A 17,512-nucleotide genomic window follows, 5' to 3' on the forward strand; every position below is an offset into this window, starting at 1 on the left:
GGTGGACTTGGCAGTGGTTGGTTAAAGGGTGGACTAGATGATCTTAATGGTCTTTTCCAACCTAAATGAGTCTATGATTCTATGAAAGATGGCCCTAAATCAGAATCACAGAATTTACAGAATCACAGAATCACAGAATTTCTAGGTTGGAAGAGACCTCAAGATCATCGAGTCCAACCTCTGACCTAACACTAACAGTCCCCACTAAACCATATCCCTAAGCTCTACATCTAAACGTCTTTTAAAGACTTCCAGGGATGGTGACTCCACCACCTCCCTGGGCAGCCTGTTCCAGTGCCTAACAACCCTTTCAGTAAAGAAGTTTTTCCTAACATCTAACCTAAAACTCCCCTGGTGCAACTTTAGCCCATTCCCCCTCGTCCTGTCACCAGGCACGTGGGAGAACAGACCAACCCCCACCTCACTACAGCCTCCTTCGAGGTACCTGTAGAGAGCGATAAGGTCGCCCCTGAGCCTCCTCTTCTCCAGGCTGAACAAGCCCAGCTCCTTCAGCCGCTCCTCGTAGGACTTGTTCTCCAGGCCCCTCACCAGCTTCGTCGCCCTTCTCTGGACCCGCTCAAGCACCTTGATGTCCTTCTTGTAGCGAGGGGCCCAAAACTGAACACAGTACTCGAGGTGCGGCCTCACCAGAGCCGAGTACAGGGGGACGATCACCTCCCTAGCCCTGCTGGTCACACTGCTTCTTATGCAAGCCAGGATGCCGTTGGCCTTCTTGGCCACCTGAGCACACTGCTGGCTCATATTCAGCCGACTGTCCACCATCACTCCCAGGTCCTTCTCTGCCTGGCAGCTCTCCAACCACTCATCTCCCAGCCTGTAGCTCTGCTTGGGGTTATTGCGCCCCAGGTGCAGGACCCGGCACTTGGCCTTGTTGAACTTCATGCAGTTGACCTCAGCCCATCGGTGCAGCCTATCCAGATCCTCCTGCAGAGCCTTCCTACCCTCAAGCAGATCGACACACGCACCTAACATGGTGTTATCTGCAAACTGACTGAGGGTGCACTCAATGCCCTCGTCCAGATCATCGGTGAAGATATTAAAGAGGACCGGCCCCAGCACTGATCCCTGGGGAACGCCACTAGTGACTGGCCTCCAGCTGGATTTGACTCCATTTACCAAGACTCTTTGGGCCCAGCTATCCAGCCAGTTTCTAACCCAACGTAGTGTGGGACCCTTTACAGCCAATGGAGGTAAGTAGGTAGGTCCAGGGTCTGCCCAGCTATAATAATCAGAAAAGTTCCTGGCTCAGTCAACAGAAGGTGATGCATTTTCTCCATGGGCACTTTTTGTGGAGATTCAGAAATAACAAGGTAGGTGTCTGGGAACTATTGTTTCCCTCTCTTGTCTCTTTCTAATATTTCCCTTAACCATTTGCTCCGTGGGTACAGAGAAATGAGCTTGAAGTAAAATCTCTCTCCAGAACCTCCTGCCGCAAAAGTGAGTGAGAGCCTATCACTCCATGGGTGACACTATGTCAGACCACATCGTTCACACCTTTCCTGGGGAGGGGAGTCCTTACGGCAGCCTCCCACCTCCCCCACACCTGGATCAGCACTCATTGCTTAGCACTGGAGGATGCTAAAGAGCAGACAAGGGACTTCATCTGGGGCTGACTCTGTTCTCTGGATTAGTAGCAAGCACACATCAAGTTGTAAGACTTTGTGCAAACACTCACAGTGGAGAAACACCAATTTTGAGGGCATACAAAGTAAAATGAAAAGCACAGAGCCAAAGTGAACTAATAAAAGCAGATGGTGACACTTAGGAAAAGTTAATCTCAATAGGCAAAAAGCAGAAAAAGGTGGAAGACGTGTGGGAGGTGCTGTAGGACCACAGAGCACAGACAAGGAAGCCCTGAGGTAGCATGATGTTTGGTTGAAGAAACCTTACCAGAAAAAGCCATGAACAATTCTGAACTAGCACAGAGCCGTCGGAGAAAAACAGTAACTACTACTTGCTTGAAAGACAGACAGACACCCATAAAAATGGCTTGAGCACATTCCTTCAGGGGAGGGAAAGACAGGCTGACCCTGGGTCAACCCATCTTGAATTACAAGAAACTTCCTTTGTTCTATGTACAAGACTGAGGTAGAAAGTCCCAGAAAGAGGTTAGTTTCTCTGCTAAGTTCTAGAGCAGGGCAGTTTTTTGTTATGAACAAGTATTTGGCTTCAATGGGGTCTGCAGTCTCGTGAAGCTGTTAGCTAATTAAGAACGTAAATAATTTCTTGTTAATCAAAATGCCCTTTGACTTCTGTTCATTCATCTTGGCCAGCCAGATTACTCTGTCCCCTTCACCAATTCCTTTAACCCACATCCCTTAAATAAACAAATAGTTCTGACTTGCATTAGCAGTAATCACTCTACATACCGTGTTGTACAGTCTCATCTTGAAGTTCTGGAAGAAGTACCACTTGTCAGCTTCGCTGGAGGGCAGGCTCTTGTACTTCATCACAGCATCATAGCCAAATTTACTGAACTCCTTCTTCCGGTCGAACAAGATGCATGTGGGCGTCTTGGGGGTCTTGAGACCATGCTCTGTTCCCCAGAACACCTGGCGGATTTGGTCTGTACCCGAAGCAAGGGAAAAACAGTACCCACTGTAGGACGTGCCAAAATCTATAGCAACGACAAAGACTGAATCGCTGGCCATGTCTGACAGCAGCACAAATACACACAGCTCTAGGGTTACAGAGGAATAAATATAACAGACTGGGATGAAATTGAAACCGTTCTGGCTACAGCATGAAGCCACCCCCACCCTGTCTTTACTGGCTACTGACCGGAGGGAAGTTGATTCTGACATCAATTACAGGAAACAGTACCCTTTCTTGTAAAAGGGAGGGTTGAAACTCACAGTATGTAAGCAAGAAACTCCCTGGCACTTGCATTTGCTGTCTGCGCTCCTAGGAACACAGTGCTGCCACTCACTTGAACATTTTCTCCTCCTGTAACCTCATGGATGGACCTGGCTTTTTTTCCTACAACCAACTAGGGATGTGCGGAGACTATATGGACACATATTCTAGAGAGGTGACTTCAGAAGTTGACAGGTATGTTGCACAGAGGTTGTCTCCAGCTAAACTTACACTTTAAACTTAAAGTTCAAACTTAGACCTAGTAGGTCTGGGGGCTTGCAGGAAGGGAACTTCAAACACTTCCTGAGTGAAATATTTCAAACAGATTTGTTTCCTACCTCCTGTCCTGTGGAGCTTCCCTGAGGAGTCACACGGTCAGTCAGTCTCCCATGATCAAATTCTGCTCCAAAGGATAAGGCACACCTTAAATGTGTGTGAAATGAGAAGAAATTGGAATGAACAATATAAACAGTGTAACAGATCCTAGACTTTAGGGGAACCCTCTCTGTACTCCTTTATTTTGAGGGGGAAGGCTGACTTAAATGCAGATTTTATACTGAAATGGTGAGTTCAAATTAAAAAATAAAAAAAAAAGTGTCCTCAGTTAAAGGCTGGAAATCAAGTGATATAGCTGAAAACCAAGCCGTTTAACTAAACAAATCCAAAACAAATCCAAAATCCATTTCAGCAGGAGAGGAATGGGGAAGTCCTGGGAGAGAGGGGCAGGACAGCCCCTTGCAGAGGTCATGTAGATGTGGATCAGCATAAAGCAATGCGTAGGCTTCCTCTGATGCTGTCTTGCTTTGGGAAGGAGCTTGCTGTCTGCTCTACCTGTATCCAAGCTGCAGGAGCACCTGAACCTGGGATTGCCTTTGTGATAGTAGTTGATGTTTGGGATTTGCACTGGGAAAAAGGGCACAGAGCAGGTTAGAAATTAAAATCACCTTGAGAACATATTGCTTTGTTCTTCACTATTAAAAACAAAAACAACACATACCGTACAAACTTGATTTCAGCACACCAGCCACCTGCATTTGTTCCCCACTCTCCATAGTTCCGGGTTTTGATTCTTTTCTGGGAGGGTTCCCTTTATCCTGCCCACTTCATCCAGCCCTAATCCAGCTCAAATCTTCCATCTATGTTTAGGAAACCCTGGCCTGTACAGTCCCCTGAACTGTGCTAGGCATCATGTGGGACAGGGCTAGCTCACTTCTGCCAAAACTGCATCCAGGAGTGTGCTGTGCCATCATGCGCCCTGGAGCCTGTACCGTGGCATGGATGTAGCCATGGAGTATCTGTTCATGAGGCTGGCTGTCTTTTATAAGATACTTCTTTAGAGTATGTGATCTTTTTTTCCCTTCATTTTAAGAATTCCTTTTTTTTTTTTTTTTTTCCTCAGAGGAATATTAAATCGTGGAAACATGACTTCTAGGACAGAGCCCACACATCCCAATATGATGGAATGGCTGGAGAAGCTGCCAAAAGAACTTAGGTAAGTCAGGCAACCAGAAAATATCCTCGTTCTGGTGGTCCAGAGTTATGGACCCCTGCAGTTCTACCATTGTCCTTCATGTTCCCAGCTTCTATGGCAGGGGGTGTTAGGACAATAGTCACCTCTTTGGCTGGAAGGGAAACTCGAAGGCTCTTTCCAGAGATAAAAGCAGATCCATGTGGACTGTTACCTACCCTAAGACCATAGTTTGTTGAGGCTGGAAGTACCACCGAGAAAAATACAACACAACTAGTTTCTGGCCTAGTGCCATCCCCTGCACGGCCCAGCTTTGACATGCATGGGCTGGGACACAGACATGCTTAACCCTAAAAGGAAGGAAAGCAAACAAGCAAGCAAGAAAAGGCTTCCTGTGACAGTACAGTTTTGGGCACAAGTTTTCATGGTGCCCATATGTGTGCCAGGTTTCTTTAAAAAGAGTGTTGTTCAATTCCCTCAACTTCCCACCGTGCCTTCAGTAGCAGAAGCTAGAGACCCGCAAGCCAAGGCAAGCTCTAGCATTGCTGACAGCTACTTGGGAATATTATTGGCCAGGTTTGTGCAGGGGTGTCCGGGAACCATATACTGGGTGTTTGTGTTGCAATGCGCACACAGAAACAAACACACTTCCTCCACAGCCTTTGGTGCTGGAGCCAGGGAAGGCACAGCCCATCCTCGTAGCTCTAAGGGGGCTCTCTGCTTTGTGGGACCCAGCAAAGGTCCCACAAGGAAAAGCCTGGGTCTGTCCAAGCAGACAAGGCCTCCTTGTTGCCAGGGACCTGCAAGCAAATCCTTTGAGCATGCCTCAACAGGAATAACTGTACTAAGCCTGAAAAAGGTGCTGCAAGTGGCTGCTGGCAGCTGGGTGGGAGAGCTGTTTGGGACCCTGTTCCTTCTCCCTCCTGCCACAACTGTCTGGCATGCCTGCTCTCCCTAGCTCTCTCACCTTTCCAGTCTTCTCACTCGATTTCTCTACCAGTTCTGCAAACTCTGTTCCTCCCTAACCTGCAGGTGTCTTTTGTCACACCTTTTCCTTCTGTCCTCAGTCTGGCAGGAGTGTGCTGTGTGAGATAGCACAGGGCTAACACTGGGATCCGATGAGTGGTGAGAGTCCCCAGAGAAGAAATATCAATGTCCTGTCTGCAACCTTCTGAAAGTTCACCTCTGTTTTAGGGATGCTGTCTCCAGATGATTTCCCTAACCTTGGGATACACTGAAAATGTTGAGAGAATAGTGCTTTCCCTGGGACTGGTATGGGCTCTCCATGCTTCCAAGTCCTTGCTGAGCCTTGCTTCCAAAGGAGGGAGGACCGAGTCATTTGCAGGTTCTTCACCTGCTGGTGGCTGGCACTAATGCCCTACGGAGAGCAGTCCCTTCTCTGCCCTAAAACCAATGAGGACCCTGATGATCAGTTGCATCTAGTGTATACTAGTACAGGTTGAACAGGAGGTTACAAACAAGCCAAACAAGGGTGTCTCTGGCTTAGCACCAACATTTGTGGGGGCTCTATTGGGAACCCAGAGCCAGCTTACGGAAGCTGTTTAATCTGCATCATATAGCATACAGCTTTTACACTTTGACAGTATTTTATTTGCAGTGCTAGCTCCGCCCTGTCCTTATACTCAGAAAATCACAAACCACCTACCTGGCAAAACACAGTCTTTAGAAGTTTTGGTCCATAGTTTTTTTATTTTATTTTATTTTATTTTATTTTATTTTATTTTATTTTATTTTATTTTATTTTTGTTTGTTTTTGTTTTTGTTTTTTTAAATCAGCTAGAAGCTGATAAGGAACTGGAGGGAGGAATTTTAGTTTATGCATTTCATAGGTCTTTAATGAACATTTTCTTTCTTACTGACTGTAATGTGTCTTATAATTTCTTTCTTCCCCAATGGACTGATGGACAGTGAGATGAGAGTTTGGTGTGCCAATATTGAGGTTCGACTACAATTTCTGGAGAACTGCAACAGGTACCATGATTCTTTATTTTAAGAATACATATGAGGGAGAAATCATGTGTTTCTGCAACTGTCACGAAAACATACTCAACCTTGGCTATCAGAACTCTTCTGCAGGGTGGTCCAAACTTTCATTCTCCTATTTGGTTCCATTTTCATAGATAGGCTTGAGATCCAAGACAGATTTGTCTTGGAATGCAGCTCAAGGTACAGGGTACATTACAGGAAATCAAGTCAGAGAGGAGTCAGAGAGGGAAATTGACTGGTGGAAGCATACTCTACCTACCCTGAGGCAGACTCATGAGCCAGCCACCACACAAGAAACAAAGGCTTCCCTATCCCACCAGGCAGCCACTACACAATAGACAAAGGTTCCCCCATCCCACCAGGCAGTAGGAGGGGGTCCTAAGACAAGGGGGGAAGGTTTCTGCTCAGGTGGTAGGTGAGTCCTCTCCCTGCATCTCACCTTCCTGACTAGCCTTATGTAACAGGTATGAGGCTCTAGAACTTGACAGTCAAAGCAGTGATGTAGATGAAAGCCCATCCCGGTTGGAAGGGGTGCCTAAGGCAAGGCAATCTACCCCTCTCATCACTACATCTTCTGTCAAGAAAGAAAGTAGGGTTGTTGTCATGGGGAATTCCCTTCTGAAAGGGACAGAGGGCCTGATATGCTGTCCAGACCCAACCCACAGGGAAGTCTGCTGCCTCCCTGGGGCTCAGGTAAGAGACATTGCCAGGAAAGTCACTCACCTGGTACGGCCCTCTGACTACTATCCACTACTGTTTTTTCAGGCCGGTAATGGCGAAGTAGCAAGGAGAAATCCAAGAGCAATCAAAAGGGACTTTAGGGCTTTGGGGTGACTGGTTAAAGGATCAGGGGCATAGGTCATGCTTGCCTCTGTCCTTCTGATAGTGCTTTAATGCTATAATCAGAGCGACTGCATGCTACTGAGGTCCTTTGGTCTGTTCCACGAGGTGCTGTGAAAAATGAGGTGCATTTGAAGTGCTTTTGCACAAACGCACTCAGTATGAGGAATAAATGGAATAAGCTAGAAGTCTTGGCTCAGTCCCAGAAGTACAATATCATCAGCATCAGCGAAACCTGGTGGGATGAGTCCTGTGACTGGTGTGTTGCAATAATGGTTACAGGCTCCTCAGGAGGCACAGGCAGGGCAGACGAGGTGGTGGGGTGCCAATGTACATGAAGGAGGGTCTGGACTGTATGGCGCTTGCAGTTGGTGATGGCAAAATTGAGAGCCTCTGGGTAAGGATTAAGGGACAAACAAATAAAGTCTATTACAGACCACCCAGCTGGGATGACGACACTGATGAATTATTCTTTGAGAAACTAAGAAATACCTCCAGATCAGCTACCCTTGTCCTTATGGAGGACTTCAACTTGCCAGACATCAACTGGGATTACCACATGACTGAAATGAGCAGGTCCGGGAGGTTCCTAAAGCACCTCAGTGATAACTTCTTGGTGCAGGTGCTAAGGGAACCAACTAGGAAAAGTGCCCACCTAGATCTGTTGCTGGAGAACAGAGAGGGTCTGGTGGGAGACGTGGCAATTGGCGGCTGTCTTGGTTATAGTGACCATGAAGTGGCTGAGTTTAAAATTTTTGATGACAGGAGGAAAACTGCCACCAAAACTTCAGACATGGATATAGGGAGAGCAGACTTGAGGCTGCTCAGGGAACTAGTCAGCAAGGTCTCCTTGGAAACAGCTTTTGAAGGCATTGGCGTCCATCATTGCTGGTCAGTCTTAAAGCACTGCCTCCTAAAAGCACAGAATCAGGCAATTCCAAAATATCGGAAGTCAAGCAGGCGGGGCAGAAGGCCAGCTTAGCTGACCAGGGATCTTCTTCTAGATCTTAGGCATAAAAGGAAAGTGTATGACTGCTGGAAGCAGGGTCAGTCAATGTGGAAGGACTACAGAGATGCTGTTCATGTTCATAGGGAGAAAATTCATGCAGCCAAAGCTCACTTAGAGTTGTAGCCACACAGGTCTGTGGGAGACAATAAAAAGGGCTTTTTTTTAATATGTGAATAGAAAAAGGAGGGACCAGAGAAAACATAGGTCTGCTACTTGATGGTGTGAGAAAAATATCAAATAATTTTCTTCAGACAGGATCTTCTGTGAAGCTATTTTATTCACAATTGCAGTGGTGGGTGTTCTGCCAATTAGGAGCGCATTATAGTAAACAAATCATAACCTTTTATTCCCTATTGCTCAACACCTGATCACCTCCCCTGTTTCCTCATTGGCTGAGTACTACAGGTTCGCAAGCTACTCAATACTCCTCTACACCATATATGTACAAGTTTTCTTTTTTTTCAACCCTGCAAAAACACAACTTAATTTCTCACAGTGGGGATGGTCACCTCACAGACAAGGACATAGGCAAAGCAGAGACATCTAATGCCTTCTTTGCCTCTGTCTTCAATGCTGATGATGGGCTTCGGGAACCCAGGTGCCCTGAGATGGAGGATTGTGACAGTGGGAATGTTGCACTCCCAACTGACCCTGAACATGTGCAGGATTTCCTGCCCTACCTGGATCCATACAAGTCCATGGGTCCAGATGGGATCCATCTGGGTCTTAGAGAGCTGGCTGACATCATCGCAGGACCTCTCTCAATTATTTTCCAATGGTCTTGGGAATCTGGAGAGGTCCCAGTTGACTGGAAGTTGGCAAATGTTGTACCAATTTTCAAGAAGGGCAAGAAAGAGGACTCTGGCAACTACAGGCCTGTCAGTCTCATGTCAGTGTATGGTAAAATTATGGAGAAGATTATCCTTGAATTTATTGAAGTGCACCTGGGGGACAATACAGTTCACAAGGGGTAGGTCCTGTTTGACAAATTCAATTTCCTTTTATGATGAGATCACCCATCTAGTTGATCAAGGGAAACCAGCTGATGTGATCTCTTTGGATTTCAGTAAAGCTTTTGACACAGTTTTCCACAGGATCCCACTGGACAAAATGTCCAGCATACAGCTAAACAAAAACATCACACGATGGGTGAGCAATTGGCTGACAGGCAGGGCTCAAAGGGTTGTGGTAAATAGGGACACATCTGGCTGGTGGATGGTCACTAGTGGGGTCCCTCAAGGCTCCATTTTAGGGCCAGACCTCTTCAGTGTTTTTATAAACAATTTGGATGTAGGGCTGGAAGGTGTTTTGAGCAAATTTGCTGATGATACTAAACTTGGAGGAGTTATTGGGTCTGTTGAGGGTGGAAAGGCCTTACAGAGAGATCTGGACAGATTGGAGAGCTCGGCAATCACCAACCACATGAAGTTTAACAAGAGCAAGTGCCAGGCCCTGCACCTGGGATGGGGCAACCCTGGCTAAATGTGCAGACTGGGTGACAAGATGCTGGAGAGCAGCCCTGCAGAGAGGGATCTGGGGGTTGTGATTGACAGCAAGTTGAATATGAGCCAGCAGTGTGCCCTGGCAGCCAGGAGGGCCAACTGTATCCTGGGGTATATCAAGCACGGCATCGCTAGTCGGTCAAGGGAGGTGATTGTCCTGCTCTGCGCCTCTGTGCAGCCTCCCTTCGAGCACTGTGTGCAGTTCTGAGCACCACAGTACAAAAAGGACATGAAACTATTGGAGAGTGTCCAGACGAGGGCTACTAGGATGGTGAAGGGCCTAGAGGAGAAGATGTATGCAGGGTGGCTGAGGTCACTGGGCCTGTTCAGCCTGGAAAAGATGAGGCTGAGGGGAGACCTCATTGCGGTCTACCACTTCCTCACAAGGGGGAGCAGAGGGGCAGCCGCCGATCTATTCTCTTTAGTGACCAGCTATAGGACCGGTGGGAATGGTGTCAAGCTGTGACAGGGGAGGTTCAGGGTGGACATCAGGAAGAGGTTCTTCACTGAGAGGGTGGTCGCACACTGGAACAGGCTCCCCAGGAATGTAGTCACAGCACCGAGCCTGTCGGAGTTTAAGAAGCTTTTGGACTGTGCACTTAGTCACACGGTCCTAATTTTTTGGATAGACCTGTGGGGTGCCAGGAGTCAATGAGTCAATGAGTCAGGAGCATATGTGTCAATGACCCATATGGATCCCTTCCAACTTGGGATATTCTATGATTCTAAATCATCTTGTGACATAAACTTTCATTTCTATGCAAATACTTTTATGAATAGGTAATGGCTCCTTTAGCAAGAGCATTGCCCAAGATAAAGGCATACAGCCCAACAAAGAAAGGAGAGGTGTAGTAAAAGCAGCTCTGAAGACATTTGGAGTAGATGTGCAGTCAGTCATGTTTTTTGTTTGTTTGTTTGTTTGTTTGTTTTGTGAAAACTGCCCTCGTGAGCTAAGCATGCATCAATGGAAGACATGGTAGCTGGGCTATGGAGAAGGAGGAGGGAAGTTGTTGATCATGAGTAAAGAAAAAGAAATAATAGCCTAATGAATCACAGTTTTTTGAGGAAAAAAAAAATACAAACATAGATCATTCACAGTACCTAAGGCCAGGAGTGAATGAACTTCAAATAGTATAGCTGGATTTCCAAACCCTTCCTAAACTATACACAGCTTTGTGGAGAAGAGGCTTTCCTATTGGGATTTCACTGAGGACAAGTTGTAGTATTTTAAAGTTTCTGATCTTGTTTGGAGTATCAGTAGAGTCATTAAGGATTTGCAGATGATCAGTCATGGGTAGCCTGATAATGAGGACAGGCAAGCAGGAGAAACAGTCAGACTTTCTGAAACCATAGAGCTTTCTTCAGGAGTGACTCAAGTTCGAGACTTGGGTCTATATAAGGCAGTGATTCCCAGACCCTGGACCTAAACTCAAATAATGATCAAGCTTAGTCACTTGTGTGACTAAGTGAGTTAGTTTGCTTAATTATGGAAGGCTGTCAGGAAACTAATATAGATCCAGATCACACCTCTCACATTCAGGTCCTTATTCTTTGTTTATTCCCAGGTCTGTTTGTTTAACATAGATTGCTTCTTCCATTTCTAGGCAGAGTGCTGTATCTGATCTTTCCAAGATGCAGGAGACCAGCAAACTTGACCCTCCTTACAACCAGCAACAAGGGAGCTCTCTGGAGTAAGTGCTGGGTGTTTCTGAATTTGCGCTTCTCAGTATCCTCCTTTCACCTAGAGCCAGTCATTTTCCTTCAATAAACATACTACATTTACCACCTCCAAATTTAGACAGTCTCCGAACACGATATTTCTGCATGCACTAATGAAGGTAATTTAATTGACAGCATAGAGATTTGATGGAATAATTCACAAGATCAAAATATTAATACAAGATGGTATGCCTTACTCTGAAAGGAGCAGAAAGAACCATGGGACAAGAGGTGTGTTTTTAATTAGAACTGAATGTATTTGCTCTGAGATCTAAAATATAGAAGGAAACATAACCTCTAAAAAACTGGTGAATGATAAGGAAAAAACAAAACAAAACAGTTCTATGGTGTGAGTATGTGATAGACCAAATATCTAGTTTATCATTTAGAAAGGGCTTTTTTAAACTCTAGCAGTATCACCTAAAGAATAGGCATTGGAGATGGGAGAATTTCACCCACTGGAGAGAGACTGCAATTACCCAGATATCTGTGGAGAAAGGAATTCATGAAGACAGAAACTCTCTGAAGAGTTTGGGATGTTTGGTGCTGTTTTGATATTAAAAATGAAGAAAACTAGAGAAGAGATGAGCGTAGATACTAACCAGTGGAGAATACTTTTGTTTTTTTTCAAGCCCATTGTCTTTCTCTTGTCTCACCTCTGATCCTCACAGCCCCAGCTCTCTTTCTTGTGCTGTAGATAGCTCTGCCCTTGCTTTGAGTATAAAACCTAGGTGGGGGAGGTTGTTAAGCTGGTTATGTGGAATCCTTCCTGGGTGCTCTACGCCCTCCCACCTCACAGTGTTTTTGCTGAAATGTTGGTGATTCCACAGAGGCAAGTCTGCTGTTATACAATAACCACAGATGAAGAGACCTCTTGAAATAAATCTGTTTCAGAGCATTTTCTGGAAGGGTCACACAAAAAGAGCTTGAGGAAGAAAATCAGAAGATGAAAGAGAAGATCAAACGACTAGAGACACGGTAACATATATATTCAGATTTCTGATGCAGCATGTTTTTACACTGAGAAGCCACACACTTCTTGCTTTCTCCAGTCCTTAGAGACTCTTTTTTTCTGAGCAGGCAGTGCAGGCACCTTCTCCCCAGACTTCTGACCTGTCAGCATCTCTTTATAACTGATGGATTTGATTAGTTGAATCATCGAGGAAGATGGATTGGGTTGTTCTACAAAGGGAAGGAGATGTTCCCAGGGTGAACATGTTAATAAAAAGAATCAGCGTACAAAGACATAGTCCAAATACTGCTCTTTGATCACATGCAAATCACATTCATTGATCACTGTGACCATGCAAAATTGAGACATGAAAGTACTCTTTCCCACACAAAAGCTGCTTATCACCTGGTATGGTATAGCTGAGAAGTGCATTGTAGAAAATATGGTATTCCTGAAATAGTTTAATTAAAATAGTTATGCTTATTCATTTTTTAATCTTGTCTTAGTTAACTTTTTGAATATCCTTCTTGCTCTAGAAACAACGAGCTCTTGTCTAAAATGATGAGCATGCACAAGCAATCAGAGAACATGAATGACCCTTCACGCTTGTCTGCTGTAGTGCAATTGTATGAGATGCTTAGGCTACATGACTGGGAAAAATTCAAGACATACTCAACCAACATGACATATAAAAATGGCAGAAGCATAATTAAGGTTTGTTCGTGTCCATTTTATCAACCTGAATCTTATCAAATTGATGTGCTATAGCCAGTACAGCAGGCTTTGAGTATTTAGTACTTCTATATCAGACGGGATTGGGAACTATGTTACTGTCTGTTATTTACCAGTCCAGCAAGGCCTATGTAGTGATGTAGAGAGCAAACTGACAAAGACCTGCCTCCTCCTGCCTTTCCAAAAGGCATGTTCAAATCCCAGTCCCATTTATCACCCATATTAAGCACAAGTGGGAAATCAGTCTATTTTTCTTATGGGTAATGCTTTAACTACTAGATAGAACATCCCATTCTGATGTCTGACTCTTTGTTCTGATTCTGAGATAATTTAAAGGAAAATGGTAAACCTTAAAGGACAAAACTGAGATGAAACCATTATTACCATCGATTGCAATGGCAGGGACCCACAGATGCTGATGAATGGGCTTCAACATGCAGACAGCTCATTGAAACAGTTTATTTCCCAAGTATTAAAGACATATTTCAGTCAATTGGGGACCCTGCAATTTACTCTAATGCTGATGTGTTTTCAGACCATTCTTCTCACACCATGCTTTCCATTTCACTGTGATTGCTGCTCTGATCAGCTGTTGTTTTTCTATTGTAGAAGCTGTTTGACACCTGTGAGAAAGACATAGAGAAGAGAAAAAATGACATATTTAATGTCCTTGACGTTTCATTTTTGAATTACGCTATGGCCAACTGCAAACAAGTATTTATTTTCTCTGTGTAACTGGGACCAGGTGGTGGGATAACGGGGCTATCTGTGCCTGCCATTCATTTAGAGCTTAGTTTCTGCTAGGGACACTGTTAAAGTATACTGGTGATGACAGTGGGGATAAGTCATGAGCTGAGAGGGATGGGGGAGTGGAAAGTTGATCTTCAGCAACCCTTCTGTGTCCCACAGACATATGCTGCATGTCTGAATTGTGTGGCTGGCTGAGGCACATAAACAAGTGCAGAAGACATTTCCCAGATGCATATTGCTTTTATAGGACCTTCCTCCAAATCTTGAAACTGGAAGTTTCTCTATTGCTGATTGACATGATCTGGGAAACACAATTTTCCCAGATTATTTCCCAGCACACTCAGGGGCTGCACTGCTGGCATCACATGCTAAGCTTGCTTTTGTGCTGTCTTTGGTTTGTAGGAGCTGATGCCAATTGTAACAGAACTCTTAAGAAATGCCTATTTCCAACAGCACTCAGACTTTTACAAAAAAATTACTAAGGTAAGTAAAGATACAGCCCAGAAATAGGGGCAAAGATTCAGTTTTCTGGTTATGTCTGTGCAGTTTTGTACAAAACAGGACAGGTCTCTCTTCTTGGAATTATTTTCCATTTGTAGAGAGGATCTTCTAGCCTGTATACTCCCACATATACCCGCTGGCATGCACAGAGATACATGTAACCTTCCCAAAACTGCATCAGGAGCAGTGAGGAATGGCAGGAGAGGCAGAGCAATGCCCTCCCTAACGAGGGTGCAGTCCTACCAGGTGAGCAGAGCAGGGCTGATGATGGTGATCAGGGTCAGCCACAGAGTAGCAATCACCAGGCAAGCCCACAGTGATGGGGCAAGTCAAAGATGAGCTGAGAATTCAGTCCGTGGGTCAGAAAAAATGGTACAAGACTGGACACAGGCATCCCTACATGATAGCTCAGGCAAGCACCCAGCCAACACCAAGCTTGAAACAACCGCTGGGCTGACGGGCAGAGGCCATGTGGGTAGAAGCCCCTGCTGAGGCTTCTCATAACTTCTTATATCACTCTTTCAACCAGCCTTGTTGTTTTCGTAGCATGTTATATCAGAGCACACCCTGAACACAAGCAGTGTTCCCTTGGAGATGCAAGGGAAAGCTTGCAGAAGCTGTTGTTGTGCTCCAAGACCCCTTGCTATACAAATGGAGTATAGTCTAGTGTTTTTTATCCAGGAGATAGGTACATACGAAGCTTCCAGAGAGCAGCTTCCTCCTTTTGAAGTTTGCTGGGCCTTTTCAAAAGCTCAGCCTTGTCAAGGTCTCTGCAGAACTGTTGAATACGAGGAAATACAGACAGCTTCTGGTTGCTGGAATGTTCCAGCATCCAGGACTTAGTAAATAAAAGATTCTTTAAGGTGCCCCTGGGACCCCTGCCTGTCCCACTTTAATACTACCAGCTTTCACAAACGAAATTCTTCAATGCTTTGCTCATGCAGAGCATCTGCACAGAATGAGCACAGAGGGAGGCAATGTATGCTAATCAAAGTAACACTATAAGGCTTTCACAACTGTTCTCATTTGATTTTCAGCAAGCTAATGTTACTTTGGAAGATGACGTTCAAAAACAGTTTGCACTGAAGTGCTGCAGAGTTTATTGTCTGATGCTTCTTCAGAAGTCACCAGTTAAAGCTGTCTGGCAGGAAATCCATCCTGAAGAGTTAGAGCATGTGGACAAGAAAGACTTGTCCACAGTGCACTGGAAGAAAGCAGAGCTTCTGTGGCCCGTACTGAAATCTGGGAAAGAACTTATTGCAAAAGGTGTAGTCTGGGATTAAAAGTGACATGACTTTTGAGTCAAGATACACACTTAAATGGCTATAAGAAGATGAAACAGCTGCTGTGCAACATGTTGCTTTTCTTTCTCACATGAACACTCTGCTTTCCATACCTAGTTAAATGTGCACGGCTTGGGATGCTTAGGATAAACTGCTATTCACAAACAACTACCGAAAATGGAAGGTGTTTGTCTTGGTGGCATGCATACATTTTATGTAATTTTAGTTGTCACTGTCTAAACAGCACTTGTGTGAGGAGAGAATCTGTGTTTGTAGCCTACCTTATCTGTTCTTCATAGGTGCTTATGACCTTGTCAGATAACGCTGGGGATCTCAGCCACGCTGTGGAGGCACCTGCCTCCTCACCAACTGTGGGCTTCTACTCTTAGCAGCTCTGAACTGCACTTTGGCAATGGTATCGCTACCTTCCCCTGTATCTACACCCAGTGCACAAACTGCAGGCTCTTGCTTTTTGCTAATGAAAAAGCAGTGAGGATAAAGATGACCTGCTGGGAAAAAGGTCTCTCTCTAGAGTAAAAATGTACTTAACTGAGAAAGAGAGCAAGGAACTAAAAAATAAATAAATCAGAGCTCTCAGAGGCTACAGACTCTCACAAGACGTGTTCATAGGTATATAGACACAGACACAAAAGCCCATTCTTGCATACCAAAAGGTTACTTCTGTCCACACAAATGCTGCCTGCCTGCTAGTACTCAGCTGCTTTCCTCTGTCTATATGATTTACTGCTCCATGGCCCTTCAGCTAGATACTCTCCACAGCTCTAACAGGTTTCCTTAAGTTGCATTTCACAGTGTAAAGGGATGAAAAGAAGCAAATATATGTTTATCAATGTATGTGATGAAATTTTCAGTGAGAATCTTTATATCTACAAATAAAAAATAATGGAAAACCTGTTGTGTGCCCTCCAAGACCTTTCCTCTGGTTCTGCTTTCTAGTCCAGCAATTTTTGTTAGTTTTCTCAGTTGCAGAAACTCTCTGGCATTTTCTCAGGGGGCCCAGGAAGAAGGGTAAATTTCTCTGCAGCTCTCTGCTGCAAGCAATGTTCAGTGCTTCTCTCAGGATTCCAGCATTCTGTGAGCATGTTGCAGGTCACAGAACCTGACAGCATGAGCTGGGATCCAGGAATGATCTGAAAACCTGGCTTTCAGAAAACCACAGTATTCTGAGAAACTGATTGTAAAAGACCTTTACTAGAAATATTTATTATGAAATAGAGCAGCTGAATTAAAATTACATATACATCCTATTTCCTACAAATTTAGCAAAAAAATAAAGAACCACAATAGTAAGCTTTACATTCCTCTTGAGGTGTTGCAGATGAAGGTAGACAGTACATTAACGCTTGATTTTGTCCAGGTTTTAGAAGGTAAATGACAAGGAAGTTGTATTGTATTAACAAGTAGATCATTCAGCATGACCCTGAGCCAAACACCATATGATTTTGTATGTGTAATAGTACATGTTCTTATGCTCCATTTGTTGCCTGCTCATGAATTTTATTAGCCTAATTTTTAGGACCCTGTGTCTCCCTGAGTCAGTCTGGTGCTGTTCTGTGGATCAACTTTATCTCTGAAGCTCACTGCTTCTACAGCTTATCATACATGTACATGGCCCTTTCCTTTGATTTTTTTTTTCTTTCCTTAACATTTTTTTTTGTCTTTAGGCTGGCACATTCAAATTACAAAGCTTTATATTTCAAAGGCTGATTCAAAGGCCTCCAGAAGGCTACAAGCACTGTTGCATTCTTTCTAGCAGGCTTCACACACACTCGCTAGTCCCTCTTAACAGCAGGAGTAGTCTTTTTGCCCTGTTTGTACAGCATCTAGCAGAGTCTAGCAGACCTGGACTCT

At 44.6% G+C, this 17,512-nt stretch overlaps 2 protein-coding genes across 6 annotated transcripts in view; one reads left to right on the forward strand and one right to left on the reverse strand.

Moving 5' to 3' along the window:
• The window catches only part of LOC137849430 (heat shock 70 kDa protein 12A-like), a 29,287-nt gene that overhangs the window by 4,840 nt on the left and 6,935 nt on the right, over nucleotides 1-17,512 (reverse strand). The window contains exons 1-3 of one of the 4 annotated variants that reach the window (XM_068669036.1): nucleotides 13,491-13,507; nucleotides 3,216-3,300; nucleotides 2,391-2,587 (exon numbers count right to left, since the gene is read on the reverse strand). In XM_068669036.1, coding sequence (XP_068525137.1) covers nucleotides 2,391-2,471 — 81 coding nt within the window. In that variant the 5' untranslated portion in view covers nucleotides 2,472-2,587; nucleotides 3,216-3,300; nucleotides 13,491-13,507. Of the gene's footprint in view, nucleotides 1-2,390; nucleotides 2,935-3,215; nucleotides 3,301-13,490; nucleotides 13,730-17,512 lie in introns of those variants that run through there. The other 3 variants (XM_068669035.1, XM_068669034.1, XM_068669033.1) reach the window with 3 other exon arrangements.
• LOC137849436 (uncharacterized) lies at nucleotides 1,264-16,551 on the forward strand. 2 transcript variants are annotated; one of them, XM_068669046.1, is made up of 8 exons: nucleotides 1,264-1,331; nucleotides 2,930-3,072; nucleotides 11,308-11,394; nucleotides 12,317-12,400; nucleotides 12,911-13,088; nucleotides 13,716-13,820; nucleotides 14,259-14,339; nucleotides 15,395-16,551. In XM_068669046.1, exons 1-8 carry the CDS (start codon nucleotides 1,284-1,286, stop codon nucleotides 15,638-15,640), a joined length of 972 nt encoding a protein of 323 aa, XP_068525147.1. In that variant the 5' UTR covers nucleotides 1,264-1,283; the 3' UTR covers nucleotides 15,641-16,551. The 2 variants fall into 2 exon arrangements, with proteins under 2 accessions (XP_068525147.1, XP_068525148.1); XM_068669047.1 differs by lacking the exons at nucleotides 1,264-1,331; nucleotides 2,930-3,072 and adding an exon at nucleotides 6,252-6,337.

Source organism: Anas acuta, chromosome 1 (genome assembly GCF_963932015.1).
Source record: "Anas acuta chromosome 1, bAnaAcu1.1, whole genome shotgun sequence".
In the NCBI taxonomy this organism is placed as follows: domain Eukaryota; kingdom Metazoa; phylum Chordata; class Aves; order Anseriformes; family Anatidae; genus Anas; species Anas acuta.

Bases quoted from the DNA above. Each gene is read 5' to 3' on its own strand.
- LOC137849436 (XM_068669046.1), top strand. From the start codon at position 1,284: ATGCATTTTCTCCATGGGCACTTTTTGTGGAGATTCAGAAATAACAAG. The intron at 1,332-2,929 runs GTAGGTGTCTGG...CTGCGCTCCTAG, and splicing joins GGAGATTCAGAAATAACAAG to GAACACAGTGCTGCCACTCA. The intron at 11,395-12,316 runs GTAAGTGCTGGG...AATCTGTTTCAG, and splicing joins CAACAAGGGAGCTCTCTGGA to AGCATTTTCTGGAAGGGTCA.